Source organism: Lutra lutra, chromosome 12 (assembly GCF_902655055.1).
Source record: "Lutra lutra chromosome 12, mLutLut1.2, whole genome shotgun sequence".
Classification (NCBI taxonomy): domain Eukaryota; kingdom Metazoa; phylum Chordata; class Mammalia; order Carnivora; family Mustelidae; genus Lutra; species Lutra lutra.
This window is the reverse complement of record NC_062289.1, coordinates 20,154,315-20,179,606: the sequence shown is the minus strand read 5'-3', so window position 1 is coordinate 20,179,606 and position 25,292 is coordinate 20,154,315. Positions and strand designations below refer to the sequence as shown.

At 39.2% G+C, this 25,292-nt stretch overlaps 1 protein-coding gene across 15 annotated transcripts in view; it reads right to left on the bottom strand.

Annotated features, from left to right (window-relative positions):
* The window catches only part of TCF4 (transcription factor 4), a 357,366-nt gene that overhangs the window by 32,016 nt on the left and 300,058 nt on the right, over positions 1-25,292 (bottom strand). For all 15 annotated transcript variants that reach the window (XM_047698493.1, XM_047698501.1, XM_047698494.1 and 12 more), the window contains 7 exons: positions 24,935-25,040; positions 20,831-20,964; positions 14,822-14,954; positions 6,951-7,018; positions 5,710-5,788; positions 3,140-3,216; positions 174-377 (listed from right to left, as the gene is read on the bottom strand). In XM_047698493.1, coding sequence (XP_047554449.1) covers positions 174-377; positions 3,140-3,216; positions 5,710-5,788; positions 6,951-7,018; positions 14,822-14,954; positions 20,831-20,964; positions 24,935-25,040 — 801 coding nt within the window. The remainder of the gene's footprint in view (positions 1-173; positions 378-3,139; positions 3,217-5,709; positions 5,789-6,950; positions 7,019-14,821; positions 14,955-20,830; positions 20,965-24,934; positions 25,041-25,292) is intronic.

Genomic DNA, 25,292 nt, shown 5'->3' with positions numbered 1-25,292 from the left:
CCTAAAATTAGCCTCTGGTGATGATTGTATAACCCTGTGAACATACTCAAGCACATGGACTCATAAATTTTAAATAGGCAAAATGCAAGAAACTCAAGAAACAACAGCAGTGGTATTTACACTTGAAATTCTAATTCTATACAGTAACTGAAGAGTCCACAAATCTCACTTACCATGAGTGAATGTCTGTTGGCTGAAAGAAGACCGGTTCCATACCCTGAGCCCAGACCACCCATTGCTCCATTATGAGAAGGTCCAATGATTCCATGCATGTCCCCGTGACCACCAGGCATAGCTGTGGACGGGCCCACTGCGTGGTTCCGGAGAACGTGAATAGCATCATCCAGTCTTTCTAAGCGATCTTCAATTCGGCTTTGCTGTTGGTTAATGAATGATGTGAAATTTGATTTAGTTTGAAATGCATGCATAGGTTACCGAAGTAAAACTGGAGTTGACACAAATCATACTTTGAGTTTCTGAATATATGTTTCCAATAAAATGTGTTTCCTTGAAACAATAATAAAAAATAAACAGTGACCTTCCCAGGAAACTAGTGAAAAATGTCAATGGTATATCATAGTGTTATTTTTCATGAACAAAGTATATTTTGTAATTCCTTCAGGATATTACAACGTATATATGCTATACTATATTCCACTAGCTTGAAAGAAAATTTAGATTTACTTCAGGAAAAAAAAAATCTGTAGGATTTAAGAAACATTCTAGCAGGCACTGATTAAAATTTTCAAAAAATTAACAATGGGTAAACGATGTATTTGTAGTTTCCCATTTAAATTGTCTTTGTTACCTTCTCAGAGGCATATTTCCTTCACCTCTTCTGCAGCATATGGTACAGGGCTAAGTACCAAGTCAGGGACAGGTAAATGCTTGCAGACTATAATTTCTTATTTCTATATATATTTCTTATTGAGTACTACCTATTTTTCCAGTGTTTCTTATCAGTGCTTTCTATTATCACCAGCGTGTGTGTAAAGGGGAGTGGGAACTCAAAATAGATACAGAAAAGTCATTACAACTTTGTCAACCAAAGTGGTATGAGATTTCAAGACTGAAGAATCACGAAGACATGAATTAATTGTTCACCAGGGACTTCTAATTGACTCCAAAGCCCTTCCTCTATAACATTCACTACCTATATAATTAAATTATACAATTCAAAACCAACTGATCTTTTTTTTTTCCATGCCTGCCCCTGGGATCCTGTTTTCTGCAACTAGATTAAGGCTTATACTATAGTTTTTGGTGAAGAAAAAGGACATGTAGATGTGTATTCACCTTCTGCAGTATGATCAATAATGACAGCAAGAAAACATTTGCATACCACTCTCCAGTGTGACATTTTAAGATATGCCATGTGACTGGATCTCCATTCTCCATGTATAAGGCAAGCAGGGAAGAATTATATCCGTTCCATATAGCCACGCAAATGAGGCTCAAAGAACTTGAGTACTAATTATGTGGTGACCCAATGCCTGGAAATGGTATAGTTAGGGTTGAACCTAAGTCTTTGGACTTCAAATCTAGTGTCTCTGTGTGGTAGCTCATGCTACAACCTACTGATTTCCAATGGGCTGTGCAAATGGCTGTGCCAGCTCTACTGCCTGAGAAAAACAATTTCAAATTATTCTATACTGACAGAAGGAATGTGTGTCTAATACAGTTAGTCTATGGTACAGAACATTCTGATTTGGGGGGGCTTTGTTGTGAAGGGACCTCCCCTAAACTCTTCGCTGTTACTTATGAAATCTTTGCAAAGGTACTAAACTTATTTGAGTCTATATTTCATAATTTATAAAAAAGGGAACGGTAATACATACTTCCAAGTGTGCATGTGAGCCCTGAAGAGAAGTAATACGTGCAACTATCACCCTTCATGGCTCACAGCTTCCTGGTAGAGAGAGCAGTTTCTGCTTGTGAATCACCTTGTGAGTGGTGAGTATTCAGAGAACTAAAGCTAGAGCTCCTAACTATAAACCGAGTCTTTACGGTTCTGCAGTTGGACATCACCTAGTTTTGATGGATGGGTCCCACAGAATAACCAATTCAGGTAAACACTTAGAAAAACTATGGATTATGTGGATGTGGGCTACAGATTAATTAATGCAGGCAAGGCAGGTAATGTATACCTTGTCTCACCCTGTGCTTGCCTTTAGTGGCTAAAATGCTGAGCTGGATGATCCCACACTACAGCAAGGAAGGCCAGAGCCAAGGGGAATCCACCTCCATATTTCCATTTTTAGATTTTTCCTTAATTTAAACAGTAAGCCAGAAGGGAAGAAAGGAAAAACTGAGCTTCTGACAAGACATTAAGTTAGATGGACAGATCAATCAATGCCTCTTCCATGTTCTGTCTCAAAATAGGGATGAAAGGAGGGAAACCCACCTCTGGAAGACTTAAGAGCTCCTTGTTGTTACGTCTCCCCCATTTGATTCACACACTAACCAAAGGCCACCCAGGGCAGGGTGATTTCATGTACATTTCCAGCCACATCCACCATGAGCTGACAGAGACTAGAGTGTCAGACACTGAATCATCATGGGAGTGTTTATAATATTAATTACACCCACGGAAATTTTCAGCTATTCCTTACTGGAAGAGCAGACACTTCATGATGTTACTTCTAGGAGAACCAAAGTGAACGAGGAAACAGACAGTAGGCTTCTTATCAGAGGTCAAGAGGAGAACACCTATAAGCCTGCCACTCTGGAAAGGAAAGCAGAGGGATACCGAATCGCCAAGTGGTCCAGCTAGGCAGCTCGGCTGAAACACTACTAGCACTCTTGTATTAGGAAATTAACAACTCATAGACTGTTCCCAAAGAACAGTTTGGGTTTGTTCCCAAAGACCGGGTGGATGCCGCTGTCTTTCCAAGATTTTTAATCTCTTACCTGGTCTTAGGTATTTGGAGCCCTGGGGTTTACACTGTAGTAGAATCTGGGTTCTAATCTACGAACAGGAATAAATGATAGTCTAGTAACTCTAGCTCTAACCAAACTTGTGTACTTAACATTGATCTCAAGTTTCTGTTAGTGAGATGAGACTAAGAGTCAAAGCAGATGCGAAAAGAGAAACATGGTCACCAAATGTCTAGAGGAGAGATTAGCAGATGAGACTTACCAAAGAGTGTAAGGGTCCTTCATAATTAGGAGATGATGAGGCCTGTCCTCCATTTCTAGACCAAACAGCTGTGCCTGCTGATATTAAAATGGAGATTACAATGAGATCTATATAATCTGAAAACAATCTCGCAGATATTTTAAACAGTTCTTTTAGAAATGCTTATTTTCTTTGGACAATTAAGATAAATACATGTAAACTCCCCATACAAGAATTCTGGGACAAGGAAAACATCTTCAGTTTCAAACTTGATGTAGACCCTGAATTCTCTGGGCTTCCTCCCCAAAGGGAACGTCTAATTGGTTCTGAATTTAAGCCAGAGAAGGGTTCCTCCTGAAGGAAAGAGATCCCTATAAAGTCAAGGCACTTTTAAGAATGCAAAGGGGGGTTTTGTTACCCCTTCATGCAAGGCCAGTTTGTGAAACCAAAATTCTCTCACCAATGAACAACAGAAGTGCTACTTGTTTTAAAAATGATCCTTAAGGAGGGATAAGGCTTCCAAACTTTTTGAGGGACTAAGATTAGTTGGCAGTGATCCACCAAACCAGAAATTTAAAAACTCAATATAACAACAGTAATAAGTAAGTGGTTTCTTCTAAAGAAAATAATTATTTTGTGATCCACTAAACTTGATTCCTGCTACAATAAATATTACATGTCTGACCTACAAAATAAAAACCACTTTTAAACTCACAGTAATGCATACTCTGTGTGGAAACTAAGAAATAATTCAAGAAAGGAAAAAAAAATCTGTGATCTCACTGTAATCTTATTCCCGACACGCTTAACATTTAAAAAAAAATTCCTTCTTCCTATCATTTCTGGGTGTGCATGGATGTGCATTTTTATGCTAAATAAAAGTCGGATAGTTTGTTCAGTTACTTGCAGTGGACAAAGCCAGCTACTTTCAGTGTGAAAATAGCAATTAATCCCCATGTTTACATCTTCATAAAGTTCACTCTTCCTAACATGGGGTCTTTCATGGGGCATTAGCTGGACCTGTAAATTGGCCTTGTTTCTCTGTCTCCCACATAGAGCACGCTGCTCAGAATTTGTGTGTTTGTGGCATTTTCTGGAATGAATTGTGCATCCGAACCTTCTCGTCATTAACCTAGAAATGCAGTGGCAGGATGGTGAGCGCTGGACTGTCGCCCAAGCTCTGGTACTGACGTGTGTGCCGCCCCAGCAAATCACGTCCCCCTTCCGGGCCTTCGTACGCTCATCTGTAACATCGGAGCACCGGACCAAAATAGTCGTTCTCAAACTGTATTAGACTCTAGATTTTTCCCCCCCAAATGATAAAATAGATGAAATTAGAGCTGCTTTGTTGGAAATGGGGACCTTGGAGTTCTCCCTGCTCAGACTCCCTCACCACCTGCCTCACTGGGCTCCGTGTTGGCTCTGGACACTGACGCTGGTGATCATGTCCCAGAGCCTAACAGTAGAATACTGACCCAGGAGTGGATAACACCTCTCAACTTTCTGTTCCTTTTCTGTCATGGGGAATATTTCATGGCAGTTCCATGATCCCCTTCATAGCATCTCTGTGTCCTTCCAGTTTCAATTCTGTCCATTGGGACACGCAGACTTAAACGTCCAGCCACCCCTCTCCATTTTGCGGCAGCCCCCACCCGATATCAACGGAGACTTGGAAAAGGCTGATATTTGGTCCCCCCAAGCCATGGCCATCGCCTCTGAAAGCTTTGTGCAGTCTGAAACCTCCTGCTTTCTACCAGGGAACCCAGTTTATGATGCCCTGTGAGAGCTGCTGCGGGGAGTAACAGGGATCGAGAAGGCAGCATCTAGGCAAGTGACTTCACTATAAATTACAGTAAGGTCAAGTTTCAATCAGGTACAGATGCGATTCAGACTCTTTTTTGGAAGCCACCTGTCCTCCTTTCCAAGAACAGAGACACGCACCAGATAGGGCCTTCTGGAAGCATTTATACGAGAACGGCAACGAGCCTCTTAAATGGACCTCTGAAAAGTGAAACGCTTTACTAACATAATTCAACAACTTATAATTTTATTATTGGAAGCCATAGGTCATACTAATACGTAATATTTTAAGGCAAACATTTCATTTTACTCCATGCAGTTACTTCTCTAGTCACACAATTAGAGTTTTCCTCAATCACGTCAGGGACGTGGACTTTAAAAAGGACTCGTGGAAAGCCTAAAATTTCCGTAGGAAATGATCCTTTTGAACAGTCTATATTTGATGGCTATATAATCTATATTCATATTCCTGACTGTATTAACTGGCTTTTCTCACCTGAGATGTCTTCTTAGAGTATGTTATTCTGCTGAATATCTTCTACAGAGTTTAGGAAGTTTTCCATATGCCTATGTATTCTAAAAACATGTAATTTTTGAGAAAAATTTTGGATGTGAATGGCTGTACTTTCATACGGCAGAGGAAAAGACAGACCTTTCCATTTTTCTGTTCAGAAATGTTCTGTTTTGAGCTTTTGGAGGGAGGGAGTTTCCACCTACCAGACCAGGAAGTACAAGAGGGAAATCGTTCTCCTACACTGGTACTATGATGGGACTGGATTTAGGTACAGTACCTGAGAGAGAAGGAGGAGAGCCAACAGGAGTTGAAGGGTTTGATGAAAAGCTGTTGTTAGTGTGATCTGGAGAATAGATCTTAAAAAAAAAAAAAAAAAAGAGTGGGGGAGAAGAAAAAAAGAAACAAACCCTCATTTATTAGGAATAAAGAATCAACAATTCGTTAAATAACCAAGTGTCATTGCAATTCACCTAAAACTTACAAGTCATAAAATACACGTAACAATGGACTCTAGTACCAATATCATAAAATGAAAGATTTAACACTTTAATTTTTCAAACTAAGAATTATGAGCTCATGTAAAATGGCGGGGACAGTACTGGACCACAGTCAGTAGACTGTGCTTTCCCTCCCATGTCCTACTGTGGCTCCGTGGCTGTGAGCAAGCCACATGGACACCCCAAGCTCCCCTTTCTTCCTCCACCAAACAGGTTAGACAGCATCATTTCTATGATTTTTGTCCAACTCCTTCTCCACCACGATTAAGGCATTTAATGCTAAGGCTTAAGAATGCCCAGATGAAGTATAAACTTCCACTTAGGTCCCAATGCTGAATTAAACTTACTTTATGCTCCCAATGGTAAGGAAAAGCTAACCAAAGAGACCAAATGTTAGAGCAACAAATCCCCACTTACATTTGCAAATGGCTACATTTAGCTTTTGAAGACAACAACAGGCATACTCCCTCACACAAACGAGGTGGGATACTTTATCACTAGTGAACGTGCAAGGAATGCTCAATTCTAGCCTCCTGGCAGCAGACAGGTGAGGAAAAGAAACGGAGTCCCCAGGTGCCAATTATGCAACAATTTCTCACGGAGCTCGGTATGGTCTTTTTTCTTTTTCTTTTCTTTAAATGCCTTTCCCAAAGTGTTTTAGAATTGCTCCCTGCAAAATCAGTCTTAGTTAATCCATGAGTAGTACTATATGTCTTTAGAGAAAAATAAGAAATCAAGATAGAAGATCTATACACCAGAAGGCCCTGAGAATATCCACAAATCCATAGCAGAGGACTGCTTGGCACCATTGTAAGGAGACAACCTGGAAGGGTCAGTCCTTCCCTGGAAGCTTCAGAGTTCTCTCCTCAAATTTTCCAACCACCATTCTGCAAGAAAGCTATCATTTCCAGAAATCAAGGCTGTTTGCCATTCATTTTCTACAATTCCAAATGTCCACTTCTGATTAAAGTTCACCCTTCCACAATGGCACATATGAAGTCCAAAGTCAATATTTCCTCACCGAAGCAAGTGCTTTCCCCAGAGCATCTCCAGTCTGGGAGCTGCCTGCTGCCCCGCTTCCTCTATTTGCTGCAAAAACAAAAGGCAGAATATGAAAAACCAGGCAGTGAGACGTCGAACCATTTTCTATTCCTGGTCCATTTACTCACAATTTAATTGCATTTTTAATGCTAATTACAACACATTAATCTTTAATTAGCATTAATTTGTTTGCTGAGGTAGATGTCAAATATATTCATGTTACTTTTTTTTACAGATAAAATAGAAACCTGACACCTTGGTTTAAAGATGAAGTGTTCCAGTTGCTATGACTGGCCCCCTGGTTGCTTAGGAGTAGTTGGTGGGGAATGGGAGCACAGGAGGTTCATGGCTACGAAGTAAGTGGTACGTTTCACATCTCTGAAGTCTTCAAAGCGTACCTCTTCTTGCTATTTCAGAGAGTCAATGGAATGGTCTTCACAAATAATTTATGCCAGCTTTCCGGTTTTTAAAAAATTTGATACCTAGCAAAACGAGGTGCTCCTCTTGGCAAAAATAAAAGAAATTCTATAACGGGTCTGGCTTCCTAGGCAAGAAAATATTTTTAATATTTTAAATAACACATACTCTACATATACTCAAGTCTGTGTTTACGTTAAAAAAAATCTGAACTGTGATGCTACAAAAAATCAATATGGTCTCAAATACCTGAGATAAAATAAGCGTATGAATTCATGAAGTTATCTCTGTCATCTTAAACACTGGTATTTTTGACTGCAAAATAGATGAACCGAGGACTATTGTGAAAAAATGTAGATTCCGGCCTGGAATTTGAAGTATCAGCTCTATTCAACAGTATTAATACAACACTTAGAACATTTGGCATATGACACTTATTAAGGCCTGAACATTAGCAAATAAACATAGTATTTAAATAAAACCTATTAAACTCCAAGGAGCCGTCTTTTGCTATTTTGTGAAACAAAAAAAAGGAAATCTGAAGTCCACTGATCAATCCAAATAGAACATCGTTGCACTTGACATAACTTAAAAAAAAAAAAAAAAAAATTCCCAGTCCTCTCCTTGACCCAAGAGCACACTTGCTGACAAATGTGTCATCTGCTTCCAGATCTGTAAAATGGAGTAGTGGGGTCAGATCTCAGGTGGCTGAATTCTCTACTTCTCTAGGTTATAATTTCATTCTCCTGACCTCTGCTTAGCATAGTTAAATTATGCTTGCTATTTTTATAGGGTTCTACAGTTGGGTATGTCAGTTCAATAATCTTTTGAGGTGTGCTTTATTTGTTTAACAAAACCCATACCCATATTCATTTGTTAATTACTAAAACTGAAAGAAAACTGGTATGCAATACAAGGAATGCAACTGCCCTCTGATATTTGTTTATATCACAAATTCATACTATTAAAAGTGTATCGCTTATTAGTGCTAGAGATTATAAGTATAAGCACACTTTTGAAATGAGTCAGACATACAATGAGCTATTGGAAGGAGCTCCCAGATGCCACTAATATTAAAACTACTTAAGTATAAGAGCTAATTGAAATTATATTCATGTAGAAATGAAAATTTCTGCATTGAAAAGCTCTTTGAAAATGAAAGACAATTCTAAAGAGAAAAAAATAAAGATTTTGAAAGCACAGACAGCACTCACATTTTTTCAGCATGTACTAGAATGGTATTTGGGGGCAATTAGATACTTTTTTTTTTTTCCGCAGAAGCAATATTATCACAGATACCTAAATATTAGATTTGTTAGTCAAACAAATGTGTGATCTGCTTGATTAAAAAACAGGTCTTTGTGAAATGCAATTTCAGAGCCACACCGAAAAAAATTAGATTATCTACTAACACAAAAACCTAAGTCAAAAAAGATAAGCTTTTGTTTCAATTACAGATAAAGTTTGCTACAATAGTAGCTTTCAAAAGATTAAATCTTCCTTTGAACAACTTTAACATGAGGATGACAAATTTTTCAAAATATATTCTCATGAAAACCAAAAGAAATATTTTAGGGACATTTAAAAAATAAATTCTCTCTCTATGTATGTATATACATATATATATATACGTACATATATATGTACGTATATATATATATAAATACACTTGAGAAGAGATAAGATAAGATCGTTATGATTTCTTTTGTACTACACCTTTCCAACTAAACTTTCTATTACTGCCTGTTTTATAGAGTGCGGTACTAGGACTCAGGAAGTAGAATAAAGACTAGAATCAACTTCTTACCCCATGTGTTCATGAGAATGTTTCAGAAAACTCCAAAGGCTACTCATGGAAGCCACTGATAAGAATAGACTATTTTTTTCACATGAACCCATTCTACCTTGCAGCAGCTGGAGGGCCAAACCCAAGGGTTTAAATTTCAAAGCAGCGTACTGGGGCCAATTTGCCCTTTCAGTTGGAATGCCTTTTGTTCTGTTCCAGGAAATGTGGGAGAAGACACAGTTCTGAGCCTCTGAACACGTTAAGCTACATAGGTCCTTCTCTTAAAGATTTCTCTTTTATTTGTGTGACTGCTATGTCAAAAGGCATACATAATCAGAAAGTGAATTTAAATTATCAAGTAGCATCCTCTTTTTTATACTGAGAAATAATGGGTCGTGTTTGGCAAAATACACTTTCTAATCAAACTTTGTGCTCATCAGATCCGTGTTATGGCTTTCATGGGACAGGACTCAATTCCTGTTTTAGGCCCAAGTTTTTGTCAACTCATATCATTAGAAATTGCCAAAATGCTCATATAATAGGAGGAGAAGCAGAAACTACTGTCCCTACTAGGTAAAGATGGGATTAATTTCTTGTTATTTTAGCTCTAATCAATTTCTCTTGCTCAAGAAAAAAAAAATTAGTCTCTAAAGCAGTAAGGTAAATATGAATATAAGATGAGCAGCTATTGGGGCACCCGGGTGGCTCAGTGGGTTAAGCCTCTGCCTTCGGCTCAGGTCATGATCTCAGAGTCTTGGGATCGAGCCCCGCATCGGGCTCTCTGCTCGGCAGGGAGCCTGCTTCTCCCTCTCTCTCTCTACCTGCCTCTCTGCCTACTTGTGATCTCTGTCTGTCAAATAAATAAATAAAAATCTAAAAAAAAAAAAAGATGAGCAGTTATTAAAAAGAACTGCAATTTTGTAGGGGGACTCGAGACCGCCAGCCCTCTAAGCTTTACTCAGATGGTTTGAACACAGGTGCTGCTGCTGGCTAGAAAATGGAGCAGAAGGAAGGGTCTGGTACCTTCTGTTTCATGTGGGACCACCTTCGGTCTTAGTCTCAGCTTTGTGGAAACAGCAATTCCTATTAGAACACACCCTAATCAAAACACCAGGATGAGTGGTGTCTGGGGACTGGCTACCGAAAATCAGAATTTGGAAAATGTGTTATCCCTTTATTGCACACACATAACCTCGGGCTGGGAACATTGTGAAGATCTAAAAGGAATAAGAACTACAATTCAGAGTGAATTTGTGCGAAAAATGGTGACTGCTTTAAAATTTAGGGTTTTTTGAACTGTGTCCAAGTGACCTTCATGTGATTAAACTATTAGAAGCAGCATAACGCTTCCAAAATGAGCCATGAGTTCATCTCTATAAAAATGACAAAAGAAGGAGTATCTCCAGCATTCTTAGTACACACGATTTTAGAATAAAGACTCAAATAGAGGCCACAATGCACTAATTTTTAGCAGGAGGGATTCCTAGGAATTCAAGGGGGGGAGTTGGGCCCCAGGACCATGTGCAGGAAATGGACAAGAAGACTTAAATCAAACTAGTTTATTGTTCTCCGTTGGTGGTCTTTGTAACTAAGATGCCATGTCACTGCTGGATAAAATCCATATTACTCTTAAGCACTGTGCCTGTTCATCACCCAACTGTATTTGAAGGCTCGAGATTCTTACAAAAGACAAAGTGAATATTATATGACTACTCTAATAATAAAATTACTGTGAAACCGAGTCCTCAAGGGGAAATGGACATAATGTTTCTACTAGAAAAGCCACATACTACAATGCATCATGTCATACAAACATGTCATTAGAAGTGAAAGTTGTAAGCCAGATTAATTCAGGAACCAGATAGATATTCCAGGGTAATCTTTAGCATATGTTGCATTAAATCAATCATGGTAGTCTGTTCCTTCAACACTGTTTGGTTTGAGGTTTAAAAACATGGGAAGTTCCATGCATTAGAAAGCAGGCCAGTTAAAGGCTAATGGAACAATAATAGTTATTATAACAATAATGTTAGTTTTATGCACAATTCCCTCCGAGAAGAAGGGAGGGTGTGGCGTCCCAAACCACCAGGGGTCACACCCTGGGAATGTATACAAATGGTATCTCCCAGTGGGGTACTGGGGTGCTCCTATCCTTGAGTAATCTCGGGCGACCATGTTAGGCTAGGCAGTGCTCTCAAACCTTTTGGTCAAGACAGGATATTGGGCATTGCAAGTAAGAAGGAAATATGTAGGTAGCAACATATATGTCACTTGCTATCCTCTAGACATTTTTATCCTCTACAGGCTGGCTTATAATCACTTGCTCCCCTTCTTCCTCTGCGTGCATGCTGGCATGTGAGGCCCTAGCCCCCACAGCTTCTGATATAAAGCCAGCAGCATTGCCCTGGAAGGGTTTTAGGAACAGAGTTGACAGGATCTGATGGTGGTAACTCCGGATTTGGCTCTTCTCTTTAGCGGGGTACTCTACCAGCCCAACCAGTAGGAATCCATGCTGTGTCCCGTGCGTTATAGTCATGTAATTCCCGGGAGCCTAATGGACCCTTCCAGTTCAGAAACGTTGACTGTAACCTCCAGAGTTTACTGGCAAGGCTTTGAAGGAAAGTACTCCATGCCCCAACTAAAATAAGGGACAATTCTCTCAAAAAATCCATGGATGGATGTGTCATTTAAAAAAAAAAAAAACAAACACAACAAAAAGCCGGTTATGATAATTGGGATGTTTTGTCCTTCTTAAGCATTTATTTCTCAAAAAATGCTATTGGGCATTAAAGGGCAAAAGCCAACAAAACAAGAAACAGTGATCACCTCACCAAGTCAAACAAGCCTTTGTAAGCCCTGGCAAGAGTCTGCCATCTTTGAAATGCAGAGGACAGAAAGAGGGACAAGGTGATTCCAGGGGGTCACCTTCTGATGGTTCTAAGTTTGCCCCTCGCTCCACATGCATTTTGTTGTTCTGTGATCAGTTCAGGACATTCACTGGTGGCCAGGAGGACACATTATAACATGAAACTCAGAAGCAGGGCAATGATCTCCTTCTGAACTGAAAAAAAAAAAAAAAAAAAAAAAAAAAAGCAGCTTCCTAAGACATCAGCGCCATTTATGAAAAGACTGAACTGCCTTGCACTTTTTCACCAAGAAAACTTGAAAAATGTGATGTCCATGTGTTAGTGCTTGAACCCCATTCTTACAGCATTAGTAGTGCTTACAGTTATTTTCTACAGAATCATGTGTGTAATCTCAAACATGTGTCAGGCTATGTGTTCTCTATTTACCAATTATTTAATTAGCTCTGTTTGTTCTTTGAGATATAGGCAATGTAATATTTCTTTATTTCCTGCATTTCAGAATGAGTGAGTATATGCCAAATATTTTCAAAAGTCTACAGATGTATCCTATTAATCCATACTGTTTGTTAGGGAAGTATCACTAACATCAGAAGAGAAATCTTCTCTTCTTGTTATACAGACATGCTGCCATCCCTGACTTCTACCACACTCTGAAAATCAATCCAAAGCCCAAGAAAATTAAAGTGGGAAGAAACATGAGCCACTTGACACCATGCAATACCAAGACTCTATTATCCTATTTAAATTTTCCCCTGTATTTTAATGTAAGAAATCGCAGGACATCTTATTTTAAGAAAGAACATTCTAGAATGCTCCCCCTTCACATAATCCTAAAGTAATAACTGCACTTATGCAAGTTAATAAAGGTTTGTTCTTCCAAAAAGCTGAATTACCATGTCTACTTATTTCCCGAGAAGATTATAAAGCTTTCTGACATTCTGCTAATAGATTTTGACAAGTATACCCATGATTATGTAATAATCTATGTAATAAAATTATTCTTAAAAAGTTTTTTCTGGGTTCCAGAAATCTCCTACTTTCTCCTTTAGAATTATGGCTCTTTTAATATTGTAGAGACCCTCCCTCTACTTCAACAGGGCCCTGTGGTCCATATAACAAGTTCATTCCATCTTTAGTGTGTGGTTGAGCCTGTTAGCATGCAGAAGTCACCTACTGCTCCATAGCTACCCAGACCCAATGAAGAAGGACAGCAGACATTCCTGTTCATCCACAGGCTAATGATGAGTCAACCATCTTAAATAGAGCAAATCTCAGTCCCACTGGGATTTGTGGCCATGCTGACCACAGCTCATGAAGAATGATTATTCCATCTCAAAATATCTCTTTCTTCCCAAGTTGTGGTGCCTTGCTCCCAGAAAGACTGTTTTGTACCTCATTCAACACAGAAATTTTTTCAAATAATGCCCAAGTATGTTTTCCTCAACTCAAGCTTTTGCTCCACCTTTATACCTTCCTAAAAAAGAAAATTACTCAAACCACAAGTAGACAGGAAATCTGCCGTGTAAGAGGATGAATGACCGGTCATCCTTCTTTATAACGAGGCCTCATGACTACAGAAAGGGGCTTTCCATTTGTCAAACCACATTGAAGTGAAATATGCTTTTCTCACCCTTTCAGTTCTGCACTTCTTTCTTTCTTCTTGTTTTTTCAAATCTGCCAAAACTGCATTGATAGCTAACCCAACTTCCCCATGTGACCTCTGTCCATTCCTCTCCAAGGTCAAACTGATGCAACACATTTGTAGAAGCTTTGTTATGAAAAGTTATGAAAATGGAAACTCTTGTAAATTTGCTTCTTAGTGAGACATGATAGCGACGGGCTGCGAAGGTGGCTCATGTCAAGTGTGAAATATATTATTGAATAGGCAGGGAGTGTATTATTTAGGCAGAATTATATTTGCAACATTTCAAAGCACATTTCTTCCCTCTCATCAAAAACTTTGCCACATAAGTGATTCACACCACTTTCCCAACTCCCATGAACTCTCTAAAGAAAATGAAAAACTGCAGAGAGCTAAAGGGAATAAACAGTAGGATTATTCTGTCACACATTCTTCTCTCTAAAGCATACAGTTAATGTTCCCATCAGGGACCCGCGGCAGGAGATCCTGAGGCCAAACAAGGTGTCAGGCTGAGCTAGGACCAGGGTAGTGGTGACCAGTGGAGGCTGAGGTTTTATTAAGACCCTAGAATGTCAGGCTGTGTGATTCCTCTGCATTGGCAAAGTTTCTTCTTCCCCTCTGAAGGACTCCAGGAGGTGAAGCCATCTAGTTATTAATAATCACCCATGAATATCACAGGAGCTAGTCTTTGGAAGACTGTGGTATGTCATGGTTTAGAGCCTAGCACGGTTGACTGGATTTGGGAAGGGGTCAATAACTATTTGTAAGAGCTAACTTGCCCCCCATCTCACTAAGTCATCAGTGGTTTGTCTTATAAATGTTTACTTCGCTCACTGTTGGAGAGTGTGAGAAGCAAGATAGTTTTGGCCTAGTTCAACCTTTGTTCAATCTAATAACTCGCAATGAACCAAGTAGCCAAATATCCATTTCTTGTGACCCCCCCCAAAAAAAAAGAAGAAAAAAAAGTGATTATGGACAAGCCAATGACTATTTCTGTTTGGTTCATGTATTTTCATGCAGTTATGTGACAAATACTCATTGCCTGCTTGCTGTTCAATGATGAGGAGAAAAAAGAGGCTCTGTATTCTTAAACCCTGACCTTGCTTGTCAGTGTCAGAATCACCATTTCTATGACTCACCCATTATACTGTCGGTCCCGTTGGCGGGAGGCGTGCAGGAAGAGGAGCTGTAATGGTTTGTGCCACTGCGGTGGAAAGTGGACATCGGAGGAAGACTGGAATTGATGTCTGCTGAGGAGTGTGATGGATAGCTCTGCAGCAAGAAGCAAAAAAAAAAAGCCACATTCAACCATGAACTATTTAGTAGGTTAGAATTCTAATACTCCTTTTGGAACTCATCATTTTGCAATGGAGACAGCCCTTCGAATTTCAAAATATCCAAGAATACATCTTGCTTAGATCTGACAGATTTCATTTTTCAAATGAGAAAATACAAAGACACATAGTTGGTTTGCACTTGCATCAAATGTAGGGGAATACAATGGCCACCAAGGACAGTGAGAAATGATCACAATCTCTAAATCTAAAAATTATCACTTCAAAGTACCTCTGAGGTGTCAGCAACATAAAAGACCATCTCTACTATTATTTTTTTGTATGAACTATTGATCAAGTAAGAAAGAGTCCATGATAAAATGAATAAAACAGTATCGTGACCCATGCGATTGACATGGGTCAACTTTTGGACTAAATGGCAAAGAGCAGCCAGTCTCAAATCCTCTGCCTGTACAACTGGACCACCTTTCTGAACTCAAGCAAGAACAGAAGGGTAAATGGAAAACTTCTAAAAAGTAAAGATGATTAACTATCTCTCTAAAGCATCGTATGTAAAGTCTTAAATCAACAACCATACTGAATTAAATTGGAATGAATGAACTGAGAAAGACTAATGTGAGCTCTTTATGTGTCTTCTTCATTAGTAATCTACCAGATAGCTATGAAAAAAGAACATCTTCATAGAATCATTTGTTTTAATGTTTCGTCTTGAGTTCAATTATTATCCTTGTGGTCCAACAAAGCTGCTTTTCTTGGGGGTATATCACAGTACCTGTAAAGTGGCAATCCATCTGCTTGGGAATGAGCAGATCACCAACAGGGACACAGTTATTTACCAAAACACATCAAGCTATTTTCTTTTCCAAGATAAAAAAGTAGCTTAAAATGTTATTCTCATAGGTATTTGAATGTGTTATAGACATGTAAGGGAAAACTATTTTGGCTAAACTCTATTTTTTTCTTGTGGGTAATATATTAATCAGCCATGGACATTCAATTAAAATTAGAGATTGAATATGATGCTAAAAGTCAGGGGTGCTTAAAGCCCAGGCACTTATTTGTAGGAGTGAAACGCCAGTGTCTTGGTATTTCTGTATTAATTTTGTGAGGCCTATCTTGGGTTCTACCTCTTCCTTTAGTATTCCTTCCTACTTCCAACTCTTGCACAATCTCTTCTGTCTGAATCCCTAATGCACTCACATTCTGTGCTGTGCCATTTAACACTTAATTATATGCTGCCTTTCCTTGCTTCCTCTTTCAAGTGCATTTCCACCTAGACTGTAAACTCTTTAAGGGGAGGGAACAGAGCTTACACCTCTGCATCTCACAACTTACGGCTGAGTGCTGAACACATAATTTTCTTATATTCTCAATGAACAACTGGTTATCGGTTGGCATTTAATAAATAGTGGATTGAAATACCACTTATTTGAAAGAGAATTAAACAATCTAGGAAATGAACCTACGTTAGATCTGCCAATGACATGGTGGATGTCTTTGACAATGTTACCTCTACACATTCAAACCAGTCCAAATGAAAGATCAACGTCAGTAAAAAAAGTTGAGATGATACCCTTAAGTCTTTCCCACTTCCCAAGAAGGCTTTTCAAACTTTTTAATTTCATGGACCTCTGTGCTTCACCAAAAAACTCCTTAGACCACCTGTTAAACTCATTCCTACTTGCCACTAACGAAATGCCCCAAGCAGCCCACGAACTTTTCTCCAAACAATGACAGAATGAGCCCATTGCATAGTACAGCTAACCCAAAACACTGGATAAGCCACGGAACACCAAACTTGGAACCACTATTTCTGCTTGACAGCTAAACACCGTAATAAAGTAAAGAAAAAGAAACTGAACATAGAAGAAAGAAGGAAACTGAAAGAAAGAAATGGTCTGCATTCATTTCTACACAATGCTATTCTGTGCTGAGTTTCTGAAGAACCCAGAAACTGTATAAATCAGTCCCAGATATGCAAAAATCAAAACAGAGGAAAGAATTTTGAAAAATATTTAAATGACTATATAACCACAGGGTCAAATGGGAAAAAGATTTCCACATTGGGGAGGATTTCTAGACGCTTTTAACATGGTGTAAAATGGGCAATAATTCAGGATTTAACAGACAGAGGGTTAATACTGAGTTTGGAGAATGATAAGAAAGGTTCTTCCCCATCGATTTTAATAGGGAAACGAACGCAATCCATGTAAATCAGTTATTTTTAGAGACTCACAGAAAATAGAATGCTGAAAAAAATTAATGAGATTTATCATTATTTATTTATTATTATAAATTATAATTTAATATGATAAATTTATTAATTTATTATTTCCTTATACAAGGAAAAGTATCCTGAAAACTACTATCACTCAGATATAATAAATACACCACAGAGACTATCACTGATGTGTGAAATAATGTCTCTTTTAGAATATTTAGGGACCAAGAATGAGAGGTCTCTTTTGCCTCTCTACCTCCGGCTATTGCTACTGCCTGCCTGCTTGCATGTGGAAAGGGGAGACTGAGAAAGCATAATGGCTTTACATGCCCACTACTGAAATATTTTTACTTATGATGCCCGATTACAGCATATTTGTAGGCCAACAGACAGAATAAGTATTGAAAATGTTTCTATTAGTGATGCTTTGATCAACCCATGGGTTGATAATTCAAAGATTAGAAAATATAATCATTGGTGGCACATACTAAGAATAAAGTCATGCTTTGGGCTCAGGGAAATTTTATAACCTTGGCACCATTACTCTTTTATGCCAGGTAACTGTTTGCTGTGGGGGTCTTTCCTACATCTTGCAGCATGCTTACCAGTATCCCTGCCTTCTACATGCTAGATTCCAGTGACATCTACCAGCTGGAAGACCCAAGAATGTCTTTGGCCATTCTCAAATGTTCCCTGAGGGGGTAAAATCACACCTGGTTGAGAATCACCAGGGTAAGGGTTTATGTTACAAAAAATTCAGAACTCTTTTATATTAAAATTCCAGATTCCTAGGACTATTTCACTCTGTGGGGCAAAGACCATGCCTAAACCATGCCAGACGGAGGTCTCTATCCTATTTCTAAACAAAACTCTGCCAAGTCAATCCAACTTTAAATCTTCTACAGCAACCCATTCCAAAGCTTAACCACAAACTCCATTCTTCCGAGTGATTCTGTATGTGGATCTGTGACATAGTAGCGATTAGCTGTGGGATTGTGTTGTAGAAACTAAAGCTGTAAAGGGGATTTAAAGAATCGAAATTGGTGACTTGACAGTTGCTACTGGAATGTGTGGATTTGAAGCTTTACAATTACACATTCTACCACAATGGAGGCAATAATGTTTCTAAAATGTTGTACCTTCAGAGACAATACTAAGTTGGCCAAATTATACCCAAAATGATACAAGGAAAACACTCTTCTTTTTCTCAAACTATTCTTTTGTTCTGTGTGAGACTGGTCAAAAGCTATAAATGAAAATTGGGAGCAACTACCATTATTTTCCAGTGAAAGGACACTAAGTACCTACTGCGTACTCCAATTATTCTCAATCAGTGTCAGATTCCTGAAAGGCATTTCAGCGAGAGATTTCCAATTGGTTAATACTGAAATTACAATGATTACTAGATATAATAATCTAACAGTTTCCCTATCAGTGAGAAAATTCATTAGGATACATTACCAGAGACCTAATTCATTTACCATTTTTTTAAACAAACCCTTAATCTCTAAGATCTGCTAAATAATCATATTAAGAATAAAAAAGCCATGTTCGGTGTTGGATAAATGACATTACAAATATAGCATCTGATACAACCTGTTGGGTTATTCCTGCAAAAGGATCTTTCTTCCTGGTTGATAATATTGTATTGGTTTTTAAGGTTTTAGCAAAAAATTTTTTTAAAGATTTTATTTATTTGACAGATAGAGATCACAAGTAGGCAGAGAGGCAGGCAGAGAAAGAGGGGGAAGCAGGCTCCCCACTAAGCAGAGAGCCCGATGTGGGGCTTGATCCCAGGACCCTGAGATCATGACCTGAGCCGAAGGCAGAGGATTAACTCACTGAGCCACCCAGGTGCCCCAGCAAAGTTTTTTCTAAAAGGAATGTAGTTGGTTTCCTTTTTAAAATTACACTTTTTATGCATTTGAGCACACTTTAAAGATACCTCCGCCCATGCAGTGAATTTGATTGGGATAAAATCAAACTACCTACATCAAAATTCTACAGTATGATAAGGAAAGGAAGAAAGAACAAAAATAAATGTCAAATGAACAACTCTTAGAAGGACTGACATTCCATGTTATGTTAGTATACTGCCAAAATCTTTTAGTTGTAATCAAAATTTTCCTTGCTCATAGGACAGATGTAGTTTTGATCATGAGTTCCTTAGAGAAGTGGAAAATGATGATGGGGAAATAAAGATGTTGGCCAAAAAGAAATTATAGTATAATAATAGTTGATATTTCACTAGCCTTTCACTCTAATACCTCCAAGTAGGAGGTGGGAGAAGATAAAACATGCAAGTAAATCATTTGCTATTTACTGAAGATGTGCTGAAATTGGAGATAGGTTGATTTACACATTCAAACTTGGCAGATGATATAAGAAGACCAATTCTATCTCCACTATTTTTGCCTCTTGTGAACAGATAGGTTAACTGACCACAGTGTCTCTATCACCAGGACTCACTAGATAAGTATCTTTCAAGGGTATCAGAGACTGTAACTTCTGGAATATTTATGTTGCCAGAAGAGAACATAAGTCACCTTTTCTATGTCTCTAGTGTTTGAACCAAAGAGAGGAAAGATCACAGAAGCCCAGCAAGTACTATTTCCTATCGCAGAGCAGAGAAAGACACGTGAACCTGAGTTTTAGGAGAACAAGGGGCAATTTAGAGATGTATAGTGACCCAGCACCATGAAGGACCACTGGATTTGTTTAGACCCTTTTTCGTATTTGTAGGATTATAGCTTCATACATTTTTAAAGTTATATGACTGCACAAGGGACTCAGTCCCATCTTACCTGCATCTCAAACCTAACTCATGGTCTCCTGTAATGCTCAACTCAAGTTCCTAAGTGGATTCTGGGCTGTGGGAGTTTTGAGGCTGGAAAAGCTCAGATGAGCTCCTTCCTCCAAGATAAAGGGACACGCTAGGATGGATGAGTTTAGGCTATGGGCAGAGTGAGCCCTTCAGTAATGCAACAAGATAATGTTCTGCAGTTCGGCAGTTTTCAACTGAGTGAGGCAATGGAGCATCATGTTAGCTGTAACGTGGAATTACAGCTAAACCACTGAAAAGTGGGAATCTGATCTATACAGAAAGCTCCTGGTCGCTGTGACTAGTGGCGTGTATGGGAAACAGGAACTCTTTCCTTTGGGTGTGGCACCACGGGTCAAAGCTGTCACCAGGGACAGAAGCCGGTAAGGGGAAGTAGAAATGCACATGGGAGATGCAGGCCACCTACGCTCAGTCTACTGACTGCCACTCTGCCCCCTGCAGTACACTCTTCAAAACTACGGAAAGTAAACAAATAAATGACAAGGATCCACCATAGCTGAAATTGTACAACTCAAATACAGCATATATTTATGTCCAAAGGAGGCTAACAGTGTCATAAAAGAAAGCACGGAACAAAACCCCATGAAGTTCAATGCCAAAGGAAAGCCACAAGGGCTTCCAAAGATGATGTGTTCTGTCTTTGATCTCAGAAACAAGATAACTCTAAGAACGATGGGTTACACCGTTTCTACATTCATGACAGAATCCTGTGTACACGCACGGAAAGGTGGGAGAATGGGATTTTGCAAACTAGCGGTATTGTCCCCAGAACCACGTCCATCTGCCTTACCAAGCGTTCGTGTGGATGCAGGCTACAGTAGCTGCTAGACTGTGGAATATGAGAAGAACTGCCCAGCATTCCTCCGTAGCCAGGCTGATTCATCCCACTGGAGGAGCTCCAAGGGTCACTGCTGTGATGGCCATCTGTAAAGGACAAAGAAAACCATGACTTTTCGGAGGCATTCAGCCTTGCCCTACAGAATAGGATTTTTTCATATACTTGAAAATGGCTACCCGTTGTGCATTCATCTTTGTGCTGTTTTGCTGATTACATCAGAAGACAGTCATCCTTCTTTTTTCCCCGAGTGGCTCTATATTGCCAACAAATGTAAATATTTACCATAGGCAGCGTTCTTAGTAAAAATTCAGCCATAAGAGGACAGAACACATTTCTGTGTAGAATTATGTCAAGTCAGCCAGGTAAACAATACTAAAGAAAACACTTCTTCTAAAAGTCCCCTGACCTCCTTTTCTATGAAAACGAACAGTTAAATGTTCCTAAATTTTGTGATGAAAATAAAATACTTAACACATTATAGAGTTGACAAGTTTACAAGTTTTTTAAATGCAGATAAAGAGATAATGAAAAAGAACATCTCAGATTTTTTAAAAGATCAAATTTCCTTTTTATTACGTACATGGTAGAATTAAAGTTGAAATTACATTATAATTTATAGGAAATGTGAGTCTCAGATATATATAGTTCCGAGTTTTCTTTCTTAACATTCGCTTTCTGGTGCATAGCTCTATTGCTACCTTAAGCCTTCAGTAGCCATTGAAAGGGCACACATATCATAAGGTAGATGTTACACCGGGGACAATTTTAAGAGGTTCTAGATTTTATAAAACTGTATGTTAAAAAGAGGTTTAAAATGATGTGGACATTATATGAAGTACCCTTCAGTATTAAGTTAATCTTTGTTAATACCATATTAAAAACCTTTTTTTAGATTCTTTTTCTTCTCTGGGTCTATTGGCCTAGAAGTTACTCTTAGGGATCACTGATATTCGGTTTGGGTTTCTCAAAACGAAGGTGGTTGGTGGGGGTGGGGTGGGTGGGCATCTATGTCATTACTGAAGTCAAATTTGCCCTTGTTTCAATAGTTCTACCGAAATTATTGAGTGCCAGCTGAAAATACAGATCATCAGCGGGTATTCACAGTATAGCAGGCACTGCCTCCTTGAAAATAAGATTATTTTCACAATCTATGTTACATAATAAAGGCCTTTTGAAAATTTTGGCAATAGGCAAGTTAAATCCAACACTATATACCACAAAGCTTTTTTTTTTTTTTTTTTTTTTTTCACTGAGCTTTTAAATCCAGAAGTTAGAATTCCAAAAACTGGAATAGTTTCAGGACAGGGAGGAATGATCAATAGATTTCTTAAAAAAAAAAAAAAAAGATCCTATCTGAGATTCTGACCACTTAAGAGTTTTATTTATTTATTTTTAAAGATTTTATTTATTTATTTGTCAGAAAGAGAGAGAGAGAGAGAGCACAGGCAGACAGAGTGGCAGGCAGAGGCAGAGGGAGAAGCAGGCTCCCCACAGAACAAGGAGCCCGATGTGGGACTCAATCCCAGGACACTGGGATCATGACCTGAGCCGAAGGCAGCTGCTTAACCAACTGAGCCACCCAGGCGTCCCCACTTAAGAGTTTTAATCAGAAGACAGAAATTCAAGTGAAAAATGAGGTCACATGGTAGTGAGTTTAAAATATGCTCCTGAGGGGCACCTGGGTGGCTCAGTGGGTTAAAGCCTCTGCCTTCAGCTCAGGTCATGATTCCAGGATCCTGGGATCGAGCCCCGCATCGGGCACTCTGCTCAGCAGGAGCCTGCTTCCTCCTCTCTCTCTCTCTCTCTCTCTCTCTGCTTCTCTGCCTACTTCTGATCTCTGTCTGTCAAAATAAATAAATAAAATCTTTGAAAAAATATGCTCCTGAAAGTCTCCGAGGATCTTTCACCCAAACTGCCTGTTTTTAAAAGACCTGAATTCTCAGAGCACCAGACACCCATCACTGAAGGAAGCCGGTGTGAGAGGGGATCACGAGGTACTGTTTCAGTGATCCTAATGGGAAAATAGAGGACTTTCTAGAAGATATTATTCATGCACTTAAGATGTAGCTTTCAGGTTGTGGAAGTGTAGATGTCACCTTAATCCCAAAGACGAAGTTAAGGCCCTAACATTTCAAATAGATGGCATCAATGACAAATAAATTGGGAATATATATCATTGAACAAGAGCCTCCTGAAACATTCTGACCACATGGTGCACTATATGGAAATACATTTAGGATTTGTTAACACAGAACACTCTACTCAATGCAGACTTATAAAAATACGTACTTTACATAAATTATGCTTTTCACAGTAAATTAATATTTATCACATCCCATGATCTTGGCATAATGTTGTTTTGAAAGAATAGAATTAGATGTGTGCAGATTAATTGTGCTCATCATAAATGTCAACTCAAAAAAAATTTGTTTTGCCTTTTTGGGTATTCATATGCAGAAAAGCACGTTTGTTCCCCATATTCTGCGTGGTCTACTATGGTTGCAGAGCCTGTTTTCTGTCTTCCTCTACCTGACCTCCCATGCGGTGTGCACAGTTGAAGCAAGCACCTTCCTGAAGACAGGTAGAAGAAATCTCTCCTGTCAATTTTCTCCGTGAAAATCTGCTGTGAGTGGTGAGTCCTTGAATTGACAATCTCGATAAGCATCAGTAGAACAGCTGCTCTGACTGGTCGTCAAAGAGGGGAGCGGGGCCCAAGTGGTCGCTGTGCCTTTTGTCACAGCCCAGGATGCCCTCAAGTGACATACCCTGCTGGGTCCCTTGGTGAGTTACACCTAGGACAGGTCACAAAGAAAGATAAAGGGCCCTTATGAACATGAGCTCTATTATGCGTGGAACAAATTCTATCCATTCCTGGGAGACCCATTTGATTCAATTTTATAGATTTTCCATGGAATTTCACATGTGAACTAGCAACCTGGAAAATCTCATACTCTGAAGGGGAAGAAAATCAGTTTCCTTTTAATCAGAATGATTTTGAGTATGTCCACTGCAAGATAAATGAGACACCAGGCTGCTCCAAGGGTGCTCCCCCTCCCGTGACATGGCCCTTCCTGGAGCAGCACGAAAAGGAAATCCCAGGGCACATGGCCAAGGCACACTCAAAAAAGGTTTTTGCACGCAGGCAAAAAGAGGTAAAAGTTCTGCATACAGGTACAGGAATTCTTGGTAAATTCCATGTCTATATTTCAGAGTATTAACTTGGCAACAAGATCATCCTATTTTGACAATAAATGCCACAGGGTTATCAGGGATGAAGCCCCACGTGCAATCTCTGGACAGTCTGTTCTTACACGCAGCTGGTGTCATCCTAACTATTCAGTCACTTCCGAGCAGCAGAAAGGAACCATGCTACCAGTGGCAAGACTATAAGCTCAGGGGTACATATCCATGTACATTTCATTAAATAAATTCCATGATTAAAAGAATAAATACACTTCACCTACTGTGAAACTGTCATTTTCTCCATTTGTCTTGGACGAAAGCTGGGTCTTTCACCCTAAATCAATTAGCATGTTTGGGTGGAGATTCCGTTGTGTAATGAAATAATATTCTAGTCTTGAGATAGGTTGCTTCATCTTAAATGAAGTTCTTGTTCTTACTTATAAATTAATAAGTGGCTAACATTTTTATATGAAGTTATACATAAGGACAATTTGTTCCCAGTTGGCTAAATCCAGGATGCTAAAAATACACACACGTTCTTCTTGGGGAGAAAAGAGGCAGAAATGATCTGTCATAGAAGACCATCCCCCCCAAGAAGTGTCAGTTCTCAGTGAAGTCAACCAGTTTAATCTTAACTCATCGTTGCTCAAGGGGCTTTGATTTGGAAAAATAGGTCTTTGTCGAGTTTTAATTAATTGATGAATTTTTAATGAATTCAATTCCTAAGAAGGGCATGACCTTCAATATTCTCCACTTGCCTAATATTCCATTTGTTGAGGATCAGTTCAGCAGTCTTTTGCCCCATACACGACCTGAAAAGACCCAGGGAGATTCTGCCCAGTGGATTTCCCCGCAGAAGTGGCAGCATCTTACCCTGCATGAAGAAGGAGCTAGGGAAAGTGCTGGCTGCTGGTTTCGAGGAAGGGTAGCCTGGCGAGTCCCTATTGTAGTCGGCAGTGCTTGCTGATGGAGCATAAACCTGAGGAAGGAGAGACAATTTAGTGTTGCTTGCTGCATTGACCAAAGCACCTCAAGGTCCGTTACGTGATAAGAAGAAGGCACAAAATGCTACATTTCCATGTCCGTTCCAAATCTGATCAAACTCTACAACACTACCCCTTTCATAACACAGAAAAACAAACAACAACAACAAAAATGCTGAGTAGATTTGTGTGACTGGAAAACCAGGGGCGGGGGATATTTTCCAGTTGTAGGCAAGAATACTGCAAAT